The following is a 26,384-nucleotide window of genomic DNA, read 5'->3' as shown; positions in this document are numbered from 1 at the left end:
TACACAAAGTATACAGCAGGATGTATGTCTCTCTCTCTCTCTCTCTCCCTCTCTCTCCCTCTCTCTCTCTCTCTCCCGTCTTAAGTCTAAGCCAAATTCTCCAACAGAATCCACCAGATGCTCTGCATTTGCGGGAAGTACTAGACATTTGCCCAGCCAGTAATAAGATGACACCTTGGTCTCCATTTTGCTGGTGATCCTTAAACGAACTCTTCCATCAGCCAGAACCTTGGAAAAGAAGAAAAATGGGTTGCATCAAAGCCCATCTTGAACCCCTAATACATTTGTGATGCCATGACTCAGATCTCATGTGACAGACACCAAGGGATGAGGTTTGAAACCAAAGCACCCATGATGAGATCGAGGCTCTTACTGTAGCCCCAGCAGCCGAGTAGCTACATGAACCTGGGTGACTGGCCTTGGCCAAGATACCAGGTTACAGCAGCTTTTACTGTAGTATCAGCTGCAATACCAAGCACAGCTTTGGCTAGAACCCTTGGGTGCCAAACAACAGCTGAGATTATAAAAAGAGAAATAAACAAATCAAAAGCATCCATTCTAAGATCAAGGGCAGCTTTTCTTTGGACCATACAATGAGCAAGCAAAAATCTGGCCTTGAACAAAGATACTGATGGGAGAGAAGCTCTCACAATGGCCTTACATCTGAAAGGCAATGCTGCTTCCCAAGAACTTTGGAGTCGTGGTGGAGAGGGCAAGGCACTTGCTAGAACCAGGAAAGGATCACTCCAAATGAGGCTTTCTTCAAGCACGGGTGAGAGCCACAATGGCTAGACTAGGCAGACCTCTAGTGTGGGAGCTTCTGGAGTATACGCATGGCTCCCCTTTGTTTCTCAGGCTATGCAAGGGACCGGCAACAAAGGCTGTCAGAGCAGAGAGTGAGAGGGGCAGTAGGAGAGTACTAAGAGTCCCCAGACAGGATACCACATTTCCTGTCTCAGCGAATGGCAGGACCACTCACCCAAGTCAGAAACCTGGCTATCATTTGATCCCTGTCACAAGCCACATCTAAGTTCATCCCGTGCAGAGCTCTGTTAATGCTTGAGGTCAGGTGCTATTCTCATCTGGAAAAATGTAAGGGGCCTAGTAACTGGTCTCACTGCCCCTGCTGTTAACAGAACATCCTTCCACAAACACCAGTCATGGCACTCCACAGCTTTCGATCTCAATGGCTCTCTATGGCCTTTGACATAAAACCCAAAACATCTTCATACAACCTCTCCAGCTGCATCCTGCCTTGAATTCTGTTATTTAGCTGACTCTTGATTGGTCTTCGAATGCCAAGTGAAGCACCATTTTCTCTAGCTTTCCCTGACACCCCCTCCCCAGCTTGTTAGATGCTCTTCCTCCATGCTCCCATCATCCTTTCTTAGACATGAGGCTCCAATCACATTAGGCAATGATGTTGGATTACATGTCTGTCTTCTCCACCAGAGGAAAAGCTCCTTAAGTGCAGGGTCCATATTTTTCATATCATGATACCTAATGATGCCTAGCACTTGGGAGGCTCCCAAGTGCTGGGGACCCAAAGATGAATGGAATAGAGTTCCTGCCCCTGAGCAGCACAGTCTAGTCTAGAAGACAATCGCACAAGTGAACTAAAATGTAATGATAAGTGGTATGACTGACGTATGATCTAAATTCTATATCAACATCTTCCATCTCTTCAGTTCCATCATATTATACACATCACTAGTCACGTTGCTCAGTTTTGGCCTTGACAGACTCCTAGAAACAGTGAGTCTGAGATCAGGGCTGGGAAAGGGGAAGGAAGAAAAGGGGAGAGGGGGAAGGGGAAGGAACAAGGACTATGTTCTATTCATCTTTGAATTCTCAGTGCCTCACACAGAATCTGGCAGATCAAAGGTGCTATGTATATTGACTATATGGAATTAATCACACCCTTCCTAAGGGGCGGGAGGTAACCAAGGAAAGCTAGAAGGAGGAAATGGACATTATCACTGAACTTGAAACTCATCTCCCAAACCACAAGAGAGACAAACGGCATGAGCAAAGGCATCAAGTGGCAGAGCAGTCTAGGACAGCCCCTGACAAGCACAGCTGAGTTTAGGAAGATGCCCAGAGTAAATTCAAAGCCTGAGGATGTTCTGCCACTCCAAGCTATTCTCTTGGGGAACCTTGGATGTCCTAAGAGGCTCACAGTGAAGAGCTAGTTATCCTAGATCTCCTATCCACCCAAGAAATACACTGAAGGATTCTGACTTGTTAAGGACAGATATAAATCCTCAGAAATCACATAACTCAGCAGTGGTCACAAGAATGACACACAAAACTCAGCACTAAGGCTTATTCATTTTTCATTCACTACAGACCAGATACTAGCATGCCCCCAATTCCAACAGAACTGAGGATGACACCACAGTGGTCATTCTCCCTAGTCTTGACTCAGATACGCCACAGCAATTATTTGGGGATTGTAACCTATAATATTTTTAGTAGGGTTCAATAAAAGCTATAGAAAACATGTCTCAGAAGAAAAACAGGGCCAATAATTTCACGTTTGGGGACTGTAGAGTTAACAGTGATTCTGTGAAATATTTTACATAACATGACCCACGCTCTCTAGCTGATAGAATCACAGTGAACTTCAGACTGTTCTGAACCAAACCCTTATACGTACATGGAAGGTAAACAATAAAGTCAAAATGAAATACTGTAGTTTGGTTTGTATTTTTAATTTATGAAAACCTGTTCAAGGGAGTTTACACACACCACAAATACGCTCTCAACAAGCTGAATTTTCATGCTCCTCTTATCACTATTCACATTGGGCCCTTTTCTCTAACCTATGACCCAGAACCAGGCCACCATAGACCCTGAGAGGAAAGCCTCTGGATCCATCATGTGCAGGAGACAGAGTTGCACTTCCCTCTTCTCGTCTGTCTATTCTATAGTAGAGCCTGAGAGTGGGCTCCATGCCCTGGGTATCTATGGATGTCGCATTGTTCTGCCTCACAGAAAGAAAAGGGGATAAATCCTGCTAATGGTTTTATTTCAATAAACTGTTTAAAATCTAACATATAATTTCAAAAACACAGAAGAGTAAAATGAGGAGAAAATCTGTGTTGTCTGAAACTTTAAAAATAAAGAATGTTGACTATATTCCTTGCATTAAATGAAGATGTATGATTCTGCAGCCTATAATAAAGACATTCTTCATGTCAAGAGAATGGGGTGAAAGGAGAAAAAAATCATGAATGTGGAATTGAGGAATGCTCTAAACATGGGGGGAAATGTTGAGAGACAGAAGTGACACGGAGGGGAAAATCCTAGTACCAAGAAAGCAGTGTAAGTTACAATGAACCTCTGGGAACATGAAATTGTTCAGAGTCTACCATGATGAAGAGCTGGCCAGGCTATAATGCCTTCTAAATCAAAATTCAAACGTACCTATGTGGGAAATGTTCCATAACATATCAAGTCTGCTTATATAATGGGTCAGTAAGCAAATGGACTTTACAAAAATTCCTTGACAGTGATATTTTGCTCAATTGTAGGACTGTGTAGGGCCAGAAAAAAAAAAAGCATATAACTTCTTTACATTCTGCTTAACCTAGAAACATATCTATTATGAGTAGGGTTACTATATCAAATACATGCCATACTGTTTGCATTCATTATTAGTAAAAATATTTACAAAAAGGACACTGACATCAAACTTTGTAATAATGTCTTTTTTAAATTCAAATTTATTATGGCTTTAAGGAAATGTGTGATTAGGCATCCAAGCTCTTTCTAAACTCTAACATTTTAAAAATTATTCCTTTTAAAGTATTGTTTAAAGCTGTATACACTTTAGTTTTCAATTAAAAAAAGATAATGAGATTAACAATTCATGATTTTATGTATTCACGCAGAGTGAAGAGGAAATGATGCTGAATCAAACTCCCAAACCCAAACAGCTGGGTAACTGAGTTAAATATTTTAAAGCTGATTCTGTGTGTGTGTGTGTGTGTGTGTGTGTGTGTGTGTACCATGCTTAATTACTACTTGAGCATCCAAAACTGACTGAAAGCTGACTGCTGTCCAAACTCTTCAAATTCCACAATTCCATCATTTCTTCCCTTTTACAAACCAGAAGATTTAAACATACACAAGTGCAGGACCAGTATGACCATTCCTCTTTCTTTAGCAATAATATCTACTTCTAGATTGGCTAGATCTACAGCTAACAAATAAGTGGAATCTGGCTTCCTCCCAAAGCAGTTATGATGAACACCTACGAACACTGTTTTGGACGGATGGACCCTGAGGGGTTCACTCTGGAAATCAGAAGCATCTGAGGTCATTTCCAAGCACTGCACAAGGGCTGACTTTAGAAAGGCCTCTGGAAGACACAGCCACAGTTGCAGCTTTCATGCTGCTCAAAACGATGCTGCTCCAGTCCACCAGAGATCTGAATCAGAAGAAAATCAGAAAAGAATTTTCCAGGAAACGTTTTAAGACCCAACTCAAACCCAAGGTCTGGTTTTAGTCTTTGACAAAAAAGATGTCGCCCAAACATTGACTTTTGATTCCTGATTCTGTGAAAACGCTTCTGAAGACCAACTTTAGTGTCTGTCTGACCTAGGTCCTCACTGCTTGGAGCTCAGGACTTTTTCAGAAGATGGAATTATTTCGATTCTGCTTTTGAGGAACCAGTGGGGTTTGTTTTCTCTGGAAATAGCTCTTGTTCTCCCAGAATGTATAACATTTCCTTATCTTCACAACAGTCCTCTGAGAAGGGTAGGACAGGTGAACCCTCTCTGTTGTACTGACCAGACCATTAGACGACTTGCCAAGTGGCTCCCTGTAAGCAAAGCTGTGATGCCAGAACTAAATGCTCAAGTCCAGCACTTCAACGTTTTTATGCAAAGGCATCAAAAAGGGGTGTGGCTGCTAACTTACTAAAAAATCTATTGATGTGAACATATAGATAAAATCCACATGTGACTTATTCCCCTTTGAGCTTGGCCACAATATTAATCTAGACCAAAATCGAGAGTTCACTTGCAAATAAATGATGGCCATAAATTTGGCCTTCATTTATTGTAGACTACCGAACACCTACTTGGGCCTCACTAGGAAACTATTTTTCTGATGGGCAAGAGAAAGGAACTTAAAAATCCACAGCTGCCATGAGAGGTGACCTAAGAGAGAAAGCTGATAGAATCATGTAAGTCCTGGGGGAGGGGAAAAAAAAAAAAAGAATTCCCCAGGAAGTGTATATTAATTAAGCAAATGTATATTAATAATTGTATTACCTTTAAAATTTTAAACCTAAGAAATGAGACAGCCATACCACTTATGTTTTCCTATATGGCATATACATGTAAATGACTATGCTAATTAAACTAAAACTGTGTGATTAAGGAGACTTACAATTATAATATACTTAATTCCTCTTTATAATTACTGCTTTAAATCTAGCAAAAGAGATTCGTCATCCTCTACTTTCACCTGGGGTTTAAAAGTAACTTTTAAAGGCTCGGGGGTCGAGATTTCCCCACCTTCTCGGGGAGGATGTGAGGCTCTGGCCTCCTCGGGGTCTGTTTCACTGAGCATCTCGGTGTACAGCTCACTGATGGGGCCCAGAGACTCGCTCCTGGCAATGATGTCCACCCCTATCTCCCTGACCTCTTCGGGACCTTCGGCCGCAGGACGGTCTTTAGTTTTCCGAAGGCTATGCATCTTAAAAGCTTCCTTTGAAGGAGCTGCATTAGAAATAGATTTCTTAAACCTTTCCCCTGACTGCTTCAGCCTCTCCCCCGACTGCCTTAACCTCTCCCCTGACTGCCTTAGCCGCTCTCTCCTCTCTGGTGTCACTATTCTAGTCCTAATTCGGTTCACTTTCTTGTCAAAATTCTGCCGTGTCTTCTGCATGTTTTCTCTGGAAAAGGCCTTTTTGATATTATCAATGCGCTCCCTGCCTGACTTTTTAAGCCTGGCAGATCTGCTCTCTTCAACATAATATTCTTCATCCGAAGACAGATCAACTGGGGGATCGAAGATATCGTCCTCCTCCTCTGGACCCTCAGCAGTCAAGCTTCTGTCTTTCATGATAGACAGGGACGTTGGACACTGAATATCCTCCTGAAGGAGAGAGAAGGCAAGCGTGTTAGCGATGGGTTCTTTAACCTTCCAGCCACGCCTTTTCAATCTCCTCCATGGGCTGCTTATCCTCCCCCCACTCCCTGAATGCTGGCATTTCTCAGGGTTTCTTTTTCTTCATCTCCCAAGCTCACCCCGAGCAAACTTATCCACTGCTCTACCTTCAAATCCAGGCAAGCAGACTCACAAATCTTTTACCTTCACTTCTCCCCTTCCCCTAAGATGAAAACCCATTTCTAAATGTCAGAAAGACTTCTCCACCTAGATGTAACACAGGAACCTCTAACTTCACATATCCAAAAATCAAGGTCCAGCCATCATCCTTTCCTGGACCTCTCAGCACCAATACCTCCAGGTGCCACCCAGAAAAACCTCAGAAGCATGGTCCCAAATATTCCCTCTCTTCATCCCATATCCGACTGGTCACTAAGCGCTGTCGATAATATTGCTTAATAACTACTAACTCTTCTGTTCCCGGCTCCTTCCTCCTTGCCTCTACCAACGTCTTAATTCAGGCCCTGCCATCTCAGGCCTGAACTCGTGCAATACTTATACCTCTAAAACATCACCAAAGTATTTCCTGAGAAATGTTTCTAAAGCATAGCTCTGATCACATGCTTTCTCTACTTTAAAACATTGGGGAGCTCACCAATACTCAAAGGATAGAGTTCAAATTCTTCAGTATAATTAGAAGGCTCTTCAATTTGAGCAAAACCTACTTTCCCACTCCTCCAGTCCAGCAACACAACCCCTCTGAGTTCCTTAAACACGTACTGCTTTCATCCCTGCATGCCTGTATAAACGTGGTTTTTGCTACCTTTCACCTCTTTCCAGCTTTGTGAATAAAATCTTCCTTCGAGTCAATTCAAATATCCCCAACTTCCCCCAGAGGTCAAACCTGTCTCCAATCTATACCAAAATGACACATGCATTCCTCTACTTATAACATTTATCACAGTCTGAATTGAATCAGAACTCTACTCATTTATATATGTCTCCCTGAGGCTTTCACTAAATAATAGCTTCCAGGAAAGCAGAGATGTATCTTATTTATGTCTTATGCCTGGCATCTATCAGAGTGCCTTGTACATAGTAGGTATACTCAACAAATGACTGTTGGAACAAAGAAGAAGCATACGCCTTCATTCAACAAATTGTTACTAAGCACCTACCATGCACCAGTCACTAGTCTAGGAACTGAGAACCTCCCTCTTTGAATAAAACAGAGTAAAAGGGCTTCTCTGGTGGCTCAGTGGTTGGCAGTCCCCCTGCCGATGCAGGGGACGCAGGTTCGTGCCCCGGTCCGGGAAGATCCCACATGCCGCAGAGCAGCTGGGCCCGTGAGCCATGGCCGCTGAGCCTGCACATCCGGAGCCTGTGCTCTGCAACGGGAGAGGCCACGGCAGTGAGAGGCCCGTGTACCACAAAAAAAAAAAAAAAAAAAAAAAAAAAACAGAGTAAAAGAACTTGTATTCTTGAAGAGAGAAATAAACAAGTTACTTACATAGTATGTTGGATGGTGATAAGCGCTAAGGTGAAAAATAGAGCAGGGCAGGGGGATACACAGTGACTGGGGAGGATGCTCGGAAAGGCCTCACTAATAAGGTGACATCCAAGCCTAGACCTGAAGGTAATGCATATAACTGGGGGGAAACGAGAAACAGCAAGGAAGGCAGTGTGGCTGAAGCAGAGTGACCAAGGGGCAAGAGGAGGAGAGAGGGTAAGAGAGGTAGTGGGAGGGCCAGCTCATGTAGGGCTCTGTATCTGATCATAAGGACCGTGGCTCTTACTCCGAGTGCGATAGGAAGCCTTCTAAAAAGTTTTGAGGAGGATAGTGACACGACTTGACCTATGTTGTAAAAGGGTCACCCTGCTGAAACGAGGCTATCGAGGGCAAGATGAGAAGCAGGGACAGCAGTTAGAGACCACTGAGCTCAATCAGGTAAGAAATGGATCAGGGTGTGGACAGAGGTGGTGGTGAGAAGTGGCCTGATTCCAGATCCACTTTGAAGGTAGGAGCCAACAGGATCTGCTACTGCTAGATTGAGATGTGGAGAGTGTCAAGGATGATTCTCTAGTCCAGGGCCTGAGCAGCTGAAGGACAGATTAGCCATTCACTGAGATGGGAAAGGATGGGACCTGAACATGCTGACTTTGAGATGCCCACTGTACATCCAAGCAGAGATGTTGAGTGGACAGCTGAGTACATGAGTCTGGGATTCAGGAGAGAGATCTGGACTAGAGATAAATTTAGGTATCAGTAACATAAAGATGAAACTAAAAATCATGAGACCAGATGAAAGAGATCACCAAGAGATTGAATGAATGGGTCTACACTCCATTATTCAAAACTCCTTGGAACCAAGCTACCTTTCAGAAATCAGAATATTTCAGATTTGGGGAAAATAATATATTACATAACATTCCCAGTGAGATCTTGGGAAGAAGCCTTTTTGTGGCAAAAAAATACAAATATTCACTCTAAGGTGGGACAAAGAGTATAAACAGCCTCAGGCTACTTGAGGTTGGGTTTTGGCATCCACTGAGTTCAGGTAAAGCTAGGTCTTGCTGCCAAATAAGTTACGATAAAAATTTTATTTTTACAGATTTTTGAATTTTGGTGTTATTGATAGATAAATGGATTTTGGACCTGAAGATAAGAAGGAAGAGATGAGGGACTTCCCTGGTGATCCAGTGGCTAAGACTCCACACTCCCAACGCAGGAGGGCCCGGGTTCAATTCCTGGTCAGGGAACTAGATCCCACATGCTACAACTAAAAGTTCACATGCCACAACTAAAGACCCTGAATGCTGCAACTAAAGATCCCTCATGCTGCGACAAAGATCTCGCACGGGGCAACTAAGATCCCCTGTGCCGCAACTAAGACCCAGCACAGCCAAATAAATAAATGAAAAAAATTCTTTAAAAAAGAAGAAGAGGAAGGAAGAGATGAGAAAGAACCAAAAAGGATAAATGTCAGCCAGTGAGGCAGGAGGAAATCCAAGAGTGAGAGGCACCCCCTGAAGCCAAGGGGAAAAAAGTTTCAAGAAGAGAGGGAGGGACCAACTATGTCAAATATGTCAAAAGGGTAAGGACTCATCAAGTTGGATTTGGGAACATGGCAGACACTGGTAACCTTGAGAACCAGGCCAGAAACATGGCTGCTAAAGGACCCTCAACTTGCTATTTAGGGATTATTTCTAAAACTAAACAGGAAAAACTTTAAAGATCATGAGATTTTTAACTGAACCCACGAGTTGAAATTTCTAAAAGAAACTGTGCTCCTACTTGAGTTCCAGATTAAATCTGTTCAACCAAAAAATTTACTATGTAAGAAACACATTTATACGTATTCCAAAACCTATAATCCTGATAGTCAAGAATGTATCCCCAGAACTTTACTTCTCCGGATACTTATTTAAAATTAAATTCTTTGGCTACAGGATTGGAGAGTCTAGGAACTTAAAAAAAAAAAAAAAAAAAGGTAGAGTGGGTATCTCAGAAGCAGCAACATTATTCCTCTCCTTTCCTGACACCTACTACAGGGAGTAGCTTCAGCAGCACTGAGTGGGTGGGTATGGACTGAGTAGGTATAATTAGAAAAGGAGCCAAACAATAATTACTGTTTCATAGGGAAAAACCCTCACAATCCTGCTGTGAAGAAATCCGTTATGGCTTAACTCAAGAATCACAAACCCTTCTTCAACTGCACAACAAACTCAGGCTTAAAAACAAAACAAAACAGGGGTAGAGACAGAGAAAGTACCTGCTATGTAAATCTATTTGTTGCAACTCCTCTGAGTCAGTGGTGAATACACTGTAATAATACTTGGAAATTATAGGGCTGAATTATAGTTGATTTCCAAATACAATTATTATACATTTTTTCATGTAAAATTCTAGGTAAAAAGATGATTTTTGTAACAAAATGAGTATTACGAGTCAGAGTATAATGGCCTTGATTATCAAAGTAATACTGCTAAGAGAATTCCGAATATTTACAAGTCCGGGACTTATAATTAGGGAACGGCCAAATACCTCATTTGGGAGGCACGGGCATGTAGTTAGTAAGCAAAATTGTTAGAAGATATGGGAAGCCTCCTGGCTTTCTTTCATGGTGAGGAGGTCGCTAAGGTGAAAGCATGTTCAAGGAGAAATCATAATTGTATGATAAAGAGCAGATAATTTTTTTCAATGCCAATGTCCAGAATTAGGTGAAAGCTCTGCCGTACACAACGGTGGGAGATAAAATAGCGATAAACACTGCCACTAAAAGATGTATCTAGGGAAATCTTTTTGAGGAAAAACCCAAATCGAAATGAAAGTATATACAGCTGAATTACTCAGCTTCAAGTTAATTTTAGTAGAAGGCGCAATCTCAAAACTGTAAGAATGAATTATAAGAATTTTGGGAGTTCCCTGGTGGTCTAGTGGTTAGGATTTGGAGCGTTCACTGCCGTGGCCTGGGTTCAATCCTTGGTTGGGGAACTGAGATCCTGCAAGGTGCGCAGCTTGGTCAAAAAAAAAAAAAAAAAAAAAAATATATATATATATATATGCACACACATATATATATATGACTTAACTGTTAAGCATATGACTTCTGTTAAACAAACCCATATGAATGCTGTATACAGTGCTCTAATATCTCATGAATCATTGAATCCATTGGTATTTGTCTTTTCTTTACATGCTCTCCCATTAGAAGAGATGATAAAGTGCTGCTTACTCTGAACAACTTTATTTCACAGACTCTTCATAGCATTATGTCTCTCACTAGTGCCTCTCGCTTCCTTTGTCATACCATCTTCTATTTATTCAAGTAACTGTAGGTGCTCAAAGAAAAAAAAAAATAGCAACTTTCAGGGAATAAACAGGTGAATATAGAAACAACTTTTAAAAAAAAGAATTATGTCAATAGACAAACAAGGGTCAATTAGAACTTCTCAGAAACTCCTCTGCTTTCTTTAGCCCTTGTAAATCTTGATTGTTAACCTGGTCTACTCTTCACACAAAGGTTCTCAGGAGAAATGCTGGATACCAAGAATGTTTCCTGGCATGCCCCATGCAAGTGGAGGGTGAGTTATACCCATTACTGTTTGTTTTTTCTTTAAACATCTTTACTGGAGTATAATTGCTTTACAATGGTGTGTTAGTTTCTGCTTTATAACAAAGTGAATCAGTTATACATATACATATGTTCCCATATCTCTTCCCTCTTGCGTCTCCCTCCCTCCCACCCTCCCTATCCCACCCCTCTAGGTGGTCACAATGCACCGAGCTGATCTCCCTGTGCTATGTGGCTGCTTCCCACTAGCTATCTACCTTACGTTTGGTAGTGTGTATATGTCAATACTACTCTCTCACTTCGTCCCAGCTTACCCTTCCCCCTCCCCGTGTCCTCAAGTCCACTCTCTACGTCTGCATCTTTATTCCTGTCCTGCCCCTAGGTTCATCAGAACCATTTTTTTTCTTAGATTCCACATATATGTGTTAGCATATGGTCTTTCTGACTTACTTCACTCTGTATGACAGACTCTAGGTCCAACCACCTCACTACAAATAACTCAATTTCATTTCTTTTTATGGCTGAGTAATATTCCATTGTATATATGTGCCACATCTTCTTTATCCATTCATCTGTTGATGGACACTTAGGTTGCTTCCATGTCCTGGCTATTGTAAATAGAGCTGCAATGAACTGTTAGTGCCCGTGGAAAAGCGAATTCAAGAATGGATACTACATTCTCCAGTACTAAATTTAGATCCTCATTACATATACTACAACTGGCTTCTGAGAGTAAGATGACTGATTTTTTTTTTTCAAAAATTTAAGTCTGGAGAAGGACTTCCAGGGACCTGGGAGGAGAGGGAAATGGTAAAGGCCTTCAGATGGCATAGTCGAACTTGACTACCTTTGAAGTAAGCAACCCTCTCTCTCCTCCCATTCTTCCTCCTAAATAACCAACAGGTTCTTAAATACAGATCCAAAATACCACTCTGCCATCCCCATGTAAACTTATCAGCCAACAGTGGGCTACGGAGAATTGACTAAAGTGTAAAGAATGCCCTGGGAGTTATGGCCCACATCCCTGGTATCTTTCAACTACCTACCAACTGTGTTCCTATTTCAATTTGTTTTTATTCTTCTAGGCCTTTTCCCTATGCATATGGGCATACATTCATTTTAAAAATACAGTGTGATAACACTGCATATATGTACCAGTGAACATGCCCGCACACATTCCTGATTTTATGCTCACAACAAATTCTTTGACATTAAATTTTGGGGCCAAAAGGTTTGCGAATTTTTAAGGTTCTTAACACATAATACCAAAACGCCCTCCAGAAATGTACCATTTAATATTCTACGAGAATATGAAAGTGCTTATTATTTCCTACTCTTAAACTCTGCGAATGTTTCAGTAACTGCAAATATTTACATAGGTGAAAATGGAATTTTGCTCATTTACTTTGTCTTTTGTGAACCGACTGATAATGACTTTCCAATTTTTCTACCATGGAAGTTCAACTTTTTCCCTTTTAATTTGTAAGAGTTTTAAAATATATTATAGATATTAGGCATTTGCCATGGATGTGTTCCTATTTCAAAAAATATGAGTATCAAGTGCAGAGTAAGATAGGAACTTATTAGCTCAACACACAACGCCACACAAAAACTATCATGTAAAATCAGCTAAGTAGGGACTTCCCAGGCGCTCAGTGGTTAGGACTCTGTGCTTCCTCTGCAGAGGGCACGGGTTCGATCTCTGATCAGGGAACTAAGATCCCACAAGCTGTGCAGTGCAGCTAAAAGAATTCAGCTAAGTAAAGACTTGGTAATCAAATATAAGGAATTACTTATGTGACTCCTACATTTATATAACCATAAGAAAAAGAACAACTGTCTGATTGTTCATTAAGAAATAGACCGTTTGTCTTATTATTGTGACTTATACGTTATAATAGGTAAAAATTCCAATAGACAAATTATATTCTGAAAAGTTTACATTTTACTGTTTAGGGCTTTCTGGGCTCTCCATAATAAGGGAAAGAACCACTTTGCAGAGCTACAGGTGCTCAGTTTCTTTTTTTCTACAACAAAGAGGTGTTTTAAACTGGAGGCTTCTTAGGTATCTTCTAGTCCTAACCTTCTCAAAGGCTTTGAGAGGGCATCATATTAATATGGCTAATATGCCGAAAGCAGCTTACCAATATTAAGTTTCAAAGGCAAGAAATAGACTCAGCTATGATCCACAGTTCATATTACATGAAACGGCTGAGAAGCTCAAAACACTGACATGATAGTATACCAGTTAACATAGAAATGCTTTTATCCTGAGATCTCTGATGATACAGAACTCCACCACACGCATATACACAATAGTTATACCATGTGACAGGTCTGACAAGACCTGTTGGCCATTAAAGGACGCAAGAGATAGCAGTAATCGAGCTAAACACAGGTGCCAGCTTACCTGGAATATTACCACACGGAATTTGTTCTTCTTCATTATTTCCTCTTGCTTGGATTCAACTTTTTTGACGTGAGTTTGTTGCTTCTCCACTCGGGCCCTCACTTCTTTAATGTGAGCACTGATCTTGCGCGTTTTCTCCAACAGCTTGTTAATGACATAACCTGTGTTGCTGTGTGACTGCGAAAACTTCAGCAGGTCAATCTGGACGGTCTTCATGGCATTTTCCATCTCCCTGTGTCTCTCCTCTAGCCTCTTCTGGCTGGCCTGCACGCTGTCCACGATGGCAGCTACTTTGTCCAGCACAGTCACGATGGTAAGAGCAGCGTCTTGGTCTTCATCTTCTGTCACACTCGACAGGCGATTCTGGTGGATTTTATCAGCATTTGAAGCAGACCCATTATGTTCCATTTTATTTATTTCTCAGTGAAAGATGTCTTAGCGCAATCAATTCTGGCACTGAGAGCAAAAAGTTAGCTTGATAACAGGGAACAGGGTTGTTTAAAGGGTTGGAAACCCCACCCCTGGAGACTGGTCAAGTATTTGTAACTACAAATACCCATACGTGACTGTTCTGCAATATGAACCCTTGCAAAAGCACTGGGTGCTGTTCCAAACATGCTTACTGATGACTAAGGGACTCAAATAAGACTGTGTGGGTAGAAGAGGAAAGCTTTTTAAAAAAAAGTTCCCTAAGGCCACCATGTTACTAATATTAAGCCTCGAAGCCAAATAACCAAAAAAGCAAACTCCAAGCGCTGGGTGAAGCTTCTATCTTTAGACAATTTCAAGCAGTATTTGTAAAAGCAAATGGGAATTTTGAACTGAAATCTGCTTTTTCTATTAATTTCACATATTAAACATACTGATATGTCAATATCAAAGAATGCAGTAAATAAACACACCAAAACAGAGGCTGTATAGTGAAAACATTATATTATAACATGCTTTTCCAAACCAAATATTAAAATTAATATTTTGAACATATTCTTAAATTCTACATGCATACTTCTGAATACTTAAACTACATGTTAAACAGCTGAATACATTCTATTCACACTTCAGATCTTTAAACACCAACAATCTATTAGTATAGCTATTACTACAGGACAAATTTGGATAGAGGTCTTAGATGATTTTTAAGCTCATGTGAAGAGCACCCATCGTTAACAATCATTTTTGCATTTATTCACAAACACTGATACAATTGGTTTATTTATGTTAAAACAAATATTTCTTTAAAAATGAATGTGTATAGAAGTAGTTTAAATGATAGAGTAGGCTTTATTCCAATCTGTTTGTTAAACAGACTATTTTCACAACATCTAAATCTACTTTTCAGTGATCCGTTCCATCATTGCTTCCATATACTTTTAAAAATTCAGAATTATTTTTTCAAGGAGAGAAAGGATCAAATTCCAGTCCATACACCTTATAAATATTTTACATCTAACACACACAGCTTTACAATTCATGCGATAGGCAGTGTCTAAAAAATCGGTTAATAAATCTCAAAAACATTGAAATGTCTAAACACAGAGTCTTCTAGATTTTCTTTTGTAAGAAAAGTAATCTGTAAACATCTTTACCTTCAGTTCATGCTTGGTCATTTGCTGTGGTCATTGTGGAAGAAGTGGGTCTGACTTTATAACCATTTGTGAAGTGGTCCATCTTTGCAAAAATATTACATTCCATGGGTAAAGAACAAGTCTTAGAATTACCATGTGGTACAAATTTGTGAAATCAATTTCTGTATTTAAAAACATAAAACAAAGACTACTAAACAGTCCAAAACTGTTGTAGCTGAATATTCTAAATACGAGCTAACAGTACTACACTAAAAATGTCCAAAAATAAGGCCTCTGAAATAAATATTTCCATTCTTTAAAAAAAGACAAATGTACATCACATGGTCAGTGTACATATAAAAGTCATCAGTTTAAACCATTCTGGATGATGTATCTGAAGTAAAATGACCTAGGTTTTGCTTCTGTCGTCGTCCTCTATTGTTTTTAGGGCATTTTCTGTTGAATTAAGAAAAAAAAGAAAGAAAAATGTCATTTTGTTTAGGATATTTCAAATGTTTCCAGAGTAACACACACTTCACACGTAAAGCCATACTGCGTGTGACCACATGAAAGGGAAACAGACGCTATTTGATGAGAGACCAACATGTCAGACTGCCATCTTTTCTATAAAGCTGGGAGGTAAGAGGGTTAGATATATAATGCAGGTATGAATACAAATGGAACTCACTCCTGGAGTCTCCCCTGGTGCATGTGCATCCCCAAGAGGAATCCCCACCCTTCTTCTGGCCTGGCAGCTCCCAAGACACAGTGACTGCTAACATATAAACTTGTGACAGTAGAAAGGCTCCTGGCTTATGTACTTTCCCTGAGCATGATGACACCCCCAAAAATGACAAGGACAGCTTAAATGAAGGAGAAATCAGGAAGAAATGTGCTTATTAACCTCAGATCAGAATACACAAGAAATGCCTAGCAACTTTAGACAGTAACTAATAAGAAGTCATTCCACACCCTTCTAGGGCACACCACAGAACCCAGAATAGAACTGCCCTCCGAGGCATAAGGGATATTCCTCAACTCTGCTCTCACTGTTCCGTACATGTTCCTCCGCAGGGGTATAAAGCTCATCGTGCCGTCACTGCTCTTGTGCCTGCCCCCTAGAATGCAAACATATCAGCTCTTACTGTGCACAAAGTGCTACGCTACACAACATGGAATAAAGGGACTGAGATGAGTTCCAGTAATTCTGAGTTTGGGCTCTGCTAGAAACTAGCTGTGCAACCTCCTCTTCCTATAAGCAAATATTAAAGTTGGACTAACCTCTAAAATCTCTGCCAGCAAGGAACTTATAATCTAATGGAAAGAAAGTCTTGAGAGAATGAGTGCTTCTACTGTGAGGTTCCAGGTTTTTATTCAGTTTCAAACAGCATTACTTTGTCTTGACTTAAAAGCCTTGATGGTAATGCTTCCATTTTACATAACTGTTTTTCACAGATTTTATCTTACTCATCCTCATAAAAACACTTGGAGGTAGACAGTGATGGAATCATCTCCATTTCATAAATGGGGACACTGGTTGAGAGGGCAAGCAAGCCTCTGCAACTGTCACAAACTCACCTTGACATTGGACAAGTTCCAACTTCCCGGGACCACGGTTTTTTCATTTATACAATAAAGGGACCTGGCTAAGGTGATGTTCAACATGAAAGAAGATTACAAGCATAAAAGAAGAAAATTTCACTTATGCAGTCTTGATAAGTGGGTCAGTGAGAACATCCTTTTAAAGGAAGATTCCTCATATGTAACAGCCACCCCAGGATAAGTGAACAGCTGTCCCGTAATGGACTATGTGGGAGAGGCACTCCTTAAAAATGCAATGCAGATAAGTCCAGGCGCATAATTATAATATCCTAAATCCACATAAGCAAGACATTCTAGAAGAGAAAATGCCACAATAAAAAGCCCTCAGGGAGAGAGCTATGATAAAATCAATGAGATGACCCTTCAGACATAGAGATGAAGGGCAATGAAGACACTGTAACACAGTTAAAAATAAATATATGGCAATGCTGACATGTCTGTGAAGGCAGCAAATGCATTTGGGGTATAAATTGGGGGGGGGGGTACTACCTTGAAAACTACTTGCCGGGTATCTTTAATTTAGTCGTTGAGGATTACAGCACAGTGAGAATCAAAGCAGAGAGCTGGACAAAAGGCTGGATAGGATCTGTAAAAGGGCTGAACTAGCTCTGTGATCTTGGCTAAGATACTTCCCATCCCAGGGCTCCAGTTTCCTCACTTCTCTAGAATGAAGGGGTTGAATGCAAAATAACTCCCTGCTGACTTTAATATCCTTTGATCTTAAAGATGGCACTGTCACTGGGTCTCAAAATCTTCCCTTCCCTTTACCTAATTACCTTATTTCTTTCATTCATCTTCAAAATCATCTGTTACTCCACTCCTGCTTTACTCTAATAATGTCCTAAATGGTCTCCCCCGACCTCACATTTTCTCTCCTCTGGTGAATTTTTCAGATGACACTCGGATTAATGCTCTGGAAAAATGGTTCATACCAAGTCCCTCCCCTGTTCAAAAACCCTGAACCACTATAAAATCAAGTTTGAACCTTGCTCCCATGCAATGGTCATACTTGGCAAATATATTTCCCAAGATGACTCAACACAGACCCTCTTCCTCTTGGTGGTTCAGTGGAAAGAGGAATGATTTAGGAAATGAGGCAGCACCAAATCCAAATCCAGACACTTCCACTTGCTAGCTGGATGACCACAGGCAAATTACTTAACCTCTGAGCCTATGTTAAATAGCCACAGGCAGCCCTGCTGTTACATGGTAGTTTTTTTTCTATTTTCTCTTTGTGCTGTCATTATTTTTTATAATATTATGTCTCTACTTTAATCTACTGTCAAATTTTATACTCAGTAGTCTTGCCTAAGGGCAGATCATCTGTTCTACAGAATAAAAGTCCACTGGCTTTAGTGCTTAAATTTTATGAAAAATATCTGCTTCTCAGAGAATATTTTTTATCATTTCTAGATTTATCATTTTAGCTCCAGATGGCTGAGACCACTGAAGATCTGCTTCTATCCTGTCTTTGTATATGTGCTGCCGAAGCGAGCACATCTATCCTGTCTTTGGATAGAAGAGCCATAAATCCATTATGGCCTGCCAATATCTGCACTTGATAAATTCCAACCCTCTGCCCAGAATAATACAGCAAAGTAGAGAGATGATGTTTATGGGACTCTGAACCAAGCCTTAAAGGAGGTAGGACAAAGCAAGCAAGAAGAAAAGACATGAGACCGGGAAGCATAAAGACAAGATGAACTTAATTTGCTTTTACTTCTCCCAGGTCCAGTTCAGTTCTGACTTACATATTTTCACTCAGCCTGGAAAACACCCATTTTTAGGCTAATTGCACTCCAAATACGTCCTTTAGTTTGGGGGCTAGTTATGATAAACTCCAACAGTTTTAGTTATGATAGAGAATTTTGAAGTTTAATATTTATGACTGTATTCCAGAAAATGAAGTAATGTTAAGACAACATATAAAAAAGCAGTTTTCTTTAACCTCTGATTTCTTCCCTTATTATATTTATTATGGATAAAGTATATTCCTAGGGCATAAGACCTAGTCAGTTCTGCAGGACTTAAAAAGTTTCTGCATGGCTCTTACGTGCATGTGCAGACCATTCTGCTACCATCGCTGCCCCTAAATTCAGTGCCTGAAGCACACACATAGTTCTAAGATCTCGAAATTCCTTTATGCCACTGAATATCCTCACGCTTCCTCTGCTTGCAGCCTGTAACCCTGGGAGTGAGTTCTTGACCAAATTCTAAAGCAGCAAGACACTGAGAGGTCAGACCTACATGGAAACCTTAGAGAACTGATCCTAGGATTTCTTCCTAATAGGCTGGTGGACATAAAGTCCCTATCATTTTGAGTGTTTCAAGGTTCTTCTTTAACAGCCACCCACCTCTAATTGAAAGTTGGTGTTTCTTAGGCCATTACCTACCTTGTTATGCACATGACAATTGCTACTATAATGGCAATCTGTACAGCTCCAATAATTGCTGCAATAAGAACATGAGTGAGCTTTTGCCTACTTGGCACTACATAGAGAATACTAAAGTCTGTCTTTTCACAGTGCTGTCCAGTGTAACCAGATTCACATCTGAAAAAGGGAAAAAAAAGCATTCCTATAAATTTCAATAATTCAAGGTTTTAAAATTAAAACATACAAAAGAATGACAAACTGAAACAAAAACAGCAAATCAGGCACTCTCCCACCATCTAAAAAAAAAAAAACATTGCCATCATTGTATTTCCTTCTACTCTTTCTAATATGACTATTGTATAAAGTGCTTCTTCCACTTATCATTATATCACATTAATTTTAAAGCTGCTAAGTAGTCTTTATACTACTTTATTACTGCCATTTAAAAATGGATTCACAATATCCCATTCGGTGGCTATAATACAGCTAACTTACCTATTCCTTGCTCTTAGACGTATCAGTTATTTTCCATTTTTCAGAATTATGGATTAGGTGTGGTGGATATTATGATGAATGTGTACTTTTCTATATTTAGTGTTATCCCTTAGGCTAGATACTCGGAAGTGGGATTATTGAATAAATAGATATAAACACTTACAGTTCTCTGAACATAACACCAAATTATATTCAAGATACTTTTCAGTACACATGATACAATCACTTAAAATGCAGGGGGGGAGATGAAAATAAGTTATTAATGACAGAAACACAGCCAAGCAGTCAAATAGGTGTGAATCTTAGAAATTATCTGAATTCCAATTAAGAGTAAATAAAAAGGCAACATCAGGTGATGATAGTAACTTGACAGGGGGAAACATTTAAGATACTTAATAGAAAATTCCCATTTTTTAGTTGACAGAAGCAAAATGTGTAAATTAGCCAGCCTTCAGTTAGAACTGATTAATAAAACATCTGACGTGTAAGGATATTTATTAATGACCCACACTTCATTACAAAAAAATAATTTTTAATAAAACACACAGCAAGAAAGAAACCTGGAAGTAAACAGGGGAAGCCAGGGGTGACGTGAGTCCACCATTCCTACCCTTGAAGTTCCTAGCCGCCTGCCAGAAGGTTGCACACTGGGTTCTAAGCTTCCTAGCAGACAGAAAATAGTAGTACAGTAGATATACAGATCAGAAAACATAATTGAGAGCCCATAAATACACCCATACATCTATGATCAACTGATTTTCGACAAGGGTGCTAAGACAACTTGATGGGAAAAGAACAGTCTCTTCAACAAATGGTGCTGGGACAATTGGGCATCCACATACAAAAGAATGAAGCTGGACCTCTTTCTCACAACATACACAAATTAAGTCAAATGGATCACAGATCTAAATGTAAGAGCTAAAACTACAAAACTCTTTGAGGGGAAAAAAGGAAAGTAAATATTCATGACCTTAGATGAGGCAATGATTTCTTCATATGACAACAAAAACAACAACAAAAAAGTTAAATTGGGCTAAATCAAAATTAAATCTTTTGTATATAAGGACACTATCAAGAAAGTGAAAAGATAACCCACAGGAGAAAATTTTTGCAAACTATATATCTGATAAGAGACTGTATCTAGAATATATAAAAAAACTATTACAATTCATTAACAAAAAGACCAAAAAATACAAAATAGGCAAAATATCTGAATAGACATTTCTCCAAACAAGATAGATAAATGACAAATAAGCATTAACATCATTAGTCATCATGGAAATACAAATCAAAACCACAGTATGATGAGGTATCTAATATACCCATTAGAAATCAAAAAGTCAGATAATAACAAGTGATGGCAAGGTTACTGTAGAGAACATAAAATGATGCAGCCACTTTTGATAATAGTCCAGCAGTTCCTCAAAAAGTTAAACATAGAGTTAGCATTTAGCCCAGCAATTCCACTCCTAGGCAATTACCCAAGTGAAATTAAAACATATGTCCACACAAAAACTTACACAAAATTATTCAAGGCAGCATTATTCATAATAGCCAAAAAGTGGAAACAGTCCAACTATTCATCAACTGGTAAGTGGATTAAAAAATGTGGTATTACCCATCCAATGAAATATTATTCAGCCACAAAAAGGAACAACATACCGATATATGCCACAACATGGATAAACCCTGGAAACAGTATGCTAAGTGAAATACACAGAAGACCACATATTATATGAATATAATCCACTTAAATGAAATGACCAGAATAGATAAATCTATAGAGACAAAGTAGATTATTAGTTGTCTAAGGCTGAGGAGGATGGGGGGATTTGGGAGTAATAGCTAAAGGGTATAGAGTTTCCTCTTGGGGGTAATGAAATGTAAAACTGACTGTGGTGACTGCACAACTCTGTGAATACACTAAAAACCATTGGATGAAGGAAAGAAGGGAAGGGGAGAGGAGAGGAGAGGAGAGGAGGGGTGGGGAGGGAAAGGGGAGGGGTGGGGAGGGAAAGGGGAGGGGTGGGGAGGGAAAGGGGAGGGGTGGGGAGGGAAAGGGGAGGGCAGGGAAAGGGGAGGGGAGAGGAGAAGGAAAGGGGAGGGGAGAAGGAAAAGGAAATGAAAAAAGAAAAGGAAAAGGAAAAGAGATAAAATCACTGATACAAAATACAATCTCCACAAAATGAAATCAAGCCAGTTGTTCAAAAGAATCACAGTAACTGGACAACTACATGTAAAAGAATGAGATTACAACATTTCCTCACACCATATGCAAAAATAAACTCAAAATGGATTAAACCTAAACATAAGACCTGAAAACCATGAAACACCTAGAAGAGAACATAGGCAGAACACTCTGACATAAATCGTAGCGATATTTTTTTGGATATAGCTCCCAAGGCAAAAGAAATAAAAGCAAAACTGAACAAATGGGACCAAATGAAACTTAAAAGCTTTTGCACAGCAAAGGAAACCATAGACAAAACAAAAAGACCACCTACTGAATGGCAGAAAATATTTGCAAATGATACGACTTATAAGGAGATAATACCCAAAATATATAATCAGCTCATACAACTCAATATCAAAAAAACAAACCAATCAAAAAATGGGCAGAAGGTACTTCCCTGGTGGTCCAGTGGTAAAGAATCTGCCTTACAACGCAGGGGACGCAGGTTCGATCCCTGCTCAGGGAACTAAGATCCCACATGCCATGGGACAACTAAACCCACAAGCCACAACTACTGAGCTCACGCGCCTCAACTAGAGAGACTGCGTGCCACAAACTACAGAGCCCACGTGCCCTGAAGCCTGCGTGCCACAACTAGAGAGAGAATACCCACACGCCACAGCTATAGAGAAGCCCACGCACTGCAATGAGGAGCCCTCGCGCCACAACTTAAGATCCCGCATGCCTCAACGAAGATCCTGCATGCCGAAACTAAGGCTCAATGCAACCAAAAATAAAAATAAATTTTAAAAATTAAAAAAAAATGGGCAGAAGACCTGAATAGACATTTTTCCAAAGAAGACACACAGATGGCTTACACATGAAAAGATGCTCAACATCTCTATTTATTAACAAAATGTAAAACAAAAAAAAATGAGATATCACCTCACATCTGTCAGAATGGCAATCATCAAAAAGTCCACAAATAACAAATGTTGGCAATGATGTGGAGAAAAGGGAACCCTCCTACACTGTTGGTGGGAATTTAAATTGTGCAGCCACTATGGAAAACAGTATGGAGATTCCTCAAAAAACTAAAATAGACCTACCTTATGACACAGAAATTCCACTCCTGGACATATATCCAGAAAAAAACAAAAACACTAACCTGAAAAGATACATACATCCCAATGTTCATAGCAGCACTATTTACAACAGCCAAGATACGGAAGCAATCCAAGTGTGCACCAACAGACAAATGGATAAAGAAGATGTGCCATATATATATATATATATATATATATATATATATATACAATGGAATACTCTTCGGCCATAAAAATGAATGAAATTCTGCCATCTGCAGCAACATGGAAGGACATAGAGAATATTATGCTTAGTGAAATAAGTCAGAGAAAGACAAATACTATATGATATCACTTATTTGTGGAATCTAAAAAATAAAACAAATGAATGTAGATAGCAAAAAAGAAACAGACTCACAGATATAGGAAACAAACTAGTGGTTACCAGAGGGGAGGTGGAAGGAAGGAGGTGCAAGATAGGGGTATGGCATTAAGAGATACAAACTACTATGTTTAAAATAGATAAGCAACAATGATATATTATACAGCACGGGGAATTAGAGCCATTATTTTGTAATAACTTTTAATGGAGCATAATGTATAAAAATACTGAATCACTATGCTGTATACTTGAAACTAACATAATATTGTAAATCAATTATACTTCAATTTAAAAAAATAAAAAATCACAGTTACTATTTTTAATAAATTTAAGGGAACTTTAACTCATTAGTCCTCACTTAAAGAGGGTATTTTCTGGTAATTCCCTGGCGGTCCAATAGTTAGGACTAGGTGCTTTCAGTGCCAAGGGCACAGGTTCAATCCCTGGTCGGGGAACTAAGATCACCACAAGCCACGTGGTGTGACCAAAAAAAAAAAAAAAGGAGGGTACTTTCTCATACAGAGAACTTCCCTCAATAATATAGCTGCAATAAGTTCAATAATGAAGTCTCATAGGATTATTTAAAATAATGCCTTTCATGGTAGGCTAACAGCCAAAACTCAAAGCTCAGTGAAATAAAAATAGTTCCATAGGGAGCTATAACAATGTCCTAGTTATTCAGCTCTCTGACACCTTAGCTTAACCCAAAGATTAAAAATCAGAATATCGGGCTTCCCTGGTGGCGCAGTGGTTGAGAGTCCGCCTGCCGATGCAGGGGACACGGGTTCATGCCCCGGTCCGGGAAGATCCCACATGCCGCGGAGCGGCTGGACCCGTGAGCCATGGCCACTGAGCCTGCGTGTCCGGAGCCTGTGCTCCTCAATGAGAGAGGCCACAACAGTGAGAGTCCCGCGTACCACACACACACACAAAAAAATCAGAATATCAAAAAAAATGTATAGGCCATATATGATTCAGGCAATCCTCCCTGGACATTATTTTCTGCACCTGACTTTAGGGTTATACTCTCCAAATACCCAGAGTATTAACTTCTAGGTTAGCACTACTTTTTCTGTTGCTGATTAAAGGCAGATCCAGACATTTGGTCCTCTACTGCCTATTCTTTCATCCCCATACCCTCCACAGTAATCTCATTCACTCCCATGGCCCCATGGGCTGACTCATTCACTCATCCATTTAACACATTTATTGAGAACCTGACATGTGCCAAGTACTATAATGGGCATTTGGGTTACATCAGTGAACAAAGATCTCTGGCCTGTTTACCCTCTGGTCAGGGAGGGAGGGTCAAGAAACACACTAAGCAAATTAAATGGTTATGTTAGAAGGTGACATGTACCACACAAGAGAGAGGAGAGAGAGAACTAAGGGATAACATGAATGCCAGGTATGGGCCTGGAAGGGAGGACTGCAGCTTTAAGTAAGGTGGTCAAGGTAGGCTTCAGTAAGAGACATGTGAGTAAGGATGTGAAAGAGGTCAGGGAGTTTGCCATGTGGACAAGTGGGAGGACAGCATAACAGGCAAAGGAAGAGTCAGCACAAAGGTCCTGAGGTGGGAGCATAGGTGCACGGTGTGTCCAAGAAATAGCAAGTATGGCTGGAGTGGGCCAGCCAAAGGGAAGCAGGGGACCAAGACATAGAGGTAAAAGGGCCCACCTGTGAAGTTCTCCTCATTCAGAAGATGGAGGAGTTGCTGGAAGGGCGTTAGCAGAAGAAGGACATGAACTGACTTTTATTTTAAAAGTCTCACTCTGGCTGCTGTGTTGAATATGGACGAATATGGACTATTTAGGATACAATCAGGAAGGCTACTGCATAATGCCAGAGGGGAAAAATGGTGCCTAGACTAGGAATGGCAGTGACAATGATGAGAAGTAATCAAATTCTGGATATATTCTGAAATAGAGCGAACAGGACTCTTCAACTGACTAAATATGGAGTATGACACAGACAGAAGTCAAAGATGTATCAGAAGTGTTTTGTCTAAACCAATGAAAAGATGGAGTTGGCATCAACTGAGATGGAGAAGTTATAGATGGAACAGGTTTACGGGAGGGTAGACAGATCAGGAGATCAGCTTAGGTCCTGTTAGCTTGGGGTGTCAGACAACCACGTGAAAATGGCAGTGAGGGAGAGAGATCTGTGAGTCCCACACTGAGGAGAGAGGTCTGGGGGTCATTAGCATACGACATGTAAAGCCCTGAGGCTGGATGGAATCACTAAGGAAAAGGACCAGGGCTGGATCCTGGTGGTACACCAACACTGAGAGACCAGGAAGCAAAAGAGGACCCAGGCAAGAAGGCTGAAAGGAATGGCCAGTGAGGTAGTAGAAAACCAAGAGAGTGTCGTCCTGGAAGCCAAGTGAAGAATGTCTATCACACAGGCGGTCAAACGCCACTGATCGTTCAAAAGTAATTTAAGACTGAGAATTGACTAATGAATTTGGTAACAAGAACAGTCTCAGTGAAGTGCTGGGTGGCAAAAGCCTATTGGGATGGATTCATGAGAGATGGGAAGGGAGAAACTGAAGACAGATTATAGACAACTGTTTTGAGTTCTTCTACAAAGGAAAGGACGGAAATGGGACAGTAGCTGGTAGAGGTAAGAATGACAAATATCTTTCAAGGTAAAAGAAATAAAAATATATTTACAAATATATTAAAAAATATATGTACACAAGAATATATAAGAAGAAAAGGGGGGAGCACTGCTGGCAGTGATAGTAAAAATTCTGTGGGCATTCTCCTCATATTGCTTCAGTTTTCTCAGTGAACTTGGAAACAAGATCATCAGCTGACAGTGAGGATGAGAGGGGAGGTGTTGACAGTCTGAAGAGAGGGGTGACGGTATAAAGCAGTCACCTTATCTAGGACAGGAGGATGAATGGACCGCAGTTATAGAGTGACTGCAGGCAGTATCCAGGGCCCACTGAGTATAAAGGTCAGTGAGACCAGTCAGTCTGGTGAGTGTAGGTATACAGCAGGCGGGAAGCTGGAATGAACCTGGATTATAGTTTTGTCAAGTGAGTATATGATGAAGCAAGAGACGGACTGCAAGGATTGACCACGAGTTAAGCTG

General features: G+C 40.2%; 2 protein-coding genes across 2 annotated transcripts in view; both read right to left on the bottom strand.

Annotated features, from left to right (window-relative positions):
- Window positions 1–3,719: 3,719 nt before the first annotated feature.
- Window positions 3,720–14,112, bottom strand: CAVIN4 (caveolae associated protein 4). Its single transcript, XM_065879421.1, has 2 exons — window positions 13,609–14,112; window positions 3,720–6,111 (listed from the first exon to the last, which is right to left on the bottom strand). Exons 1-2 carry the CDS (start codon window positions 14,014–14,016, stop codon window positions 5,431–5,433), a joined length of 1,089 nt encoding a protein of 362 aa, XP_065735493.1. The 5' UTR covers window positions 14,017–14,112; the 3' UTR covers window positions 3,720–5,430.
- Window positions 14,113–15,015: 903 nt separating this feature from the next.
- TMEFF1 (transmembrane protein with EGF like and two follistatin like domains 1) overlaps window positions 15,016–26,384 on the bottom strand; it is a 93,894-nt gene continuing 82,525 nt past the window's right edge. Inside the window, exons 9-10 of the mRNA XM_065878790.1 lie at window positions 19,169–19,327; window positions 15,016–15,629 (exon numbers count right to left, since the gene is read on the bottom strand). Coding sequence (XP_065734862.1) covers window positions 15,545–15,629; window positions 19,169–19,327 — 244 coding nt within the window. The 3' untranslated portion in view covers window positions 15,016–15,544. The remainder of the gene's footprint in view (window positions 15,630–19,168; window positions 19,328–26,384) is intronic.

This window comes from Phocoena phocoena, chromosome 6 (assembly GCF_963924675.1).
Source record: "Phocoena phocoena chromosome 6, mPhoPho1.1, whole genome shotgun sequence".
NCBI lineage: Eukaryota > Metazoa > Chordata > Mammalia > Artiodactyla > Phocoenidae > Phocoena > Phocoena phocoena.
The sequence above is the reverse complement of the archived record's forward strand: the minus strand, read 5'-3'. Positions and strand labels throughout refer to the sequence as shown.

Excerpts from the sequence above, each read along its gene's own strand:
- CAVIN4 (XM_065879421.1), bottom strand. The coding sequence starts at position 14,016 with ATGGAACATAATGGGTCTGCTTCAAATGCTGATAAAATCCACCAGAAT. Across the intron at positions 6,112-13,608 it reads TCCGTGTGGTAATATTCCAG|GAGGATATTCAGTGTCCAAC; the intron begins GTAAGCTGGCAC and ends TCTCTCCTTCAG.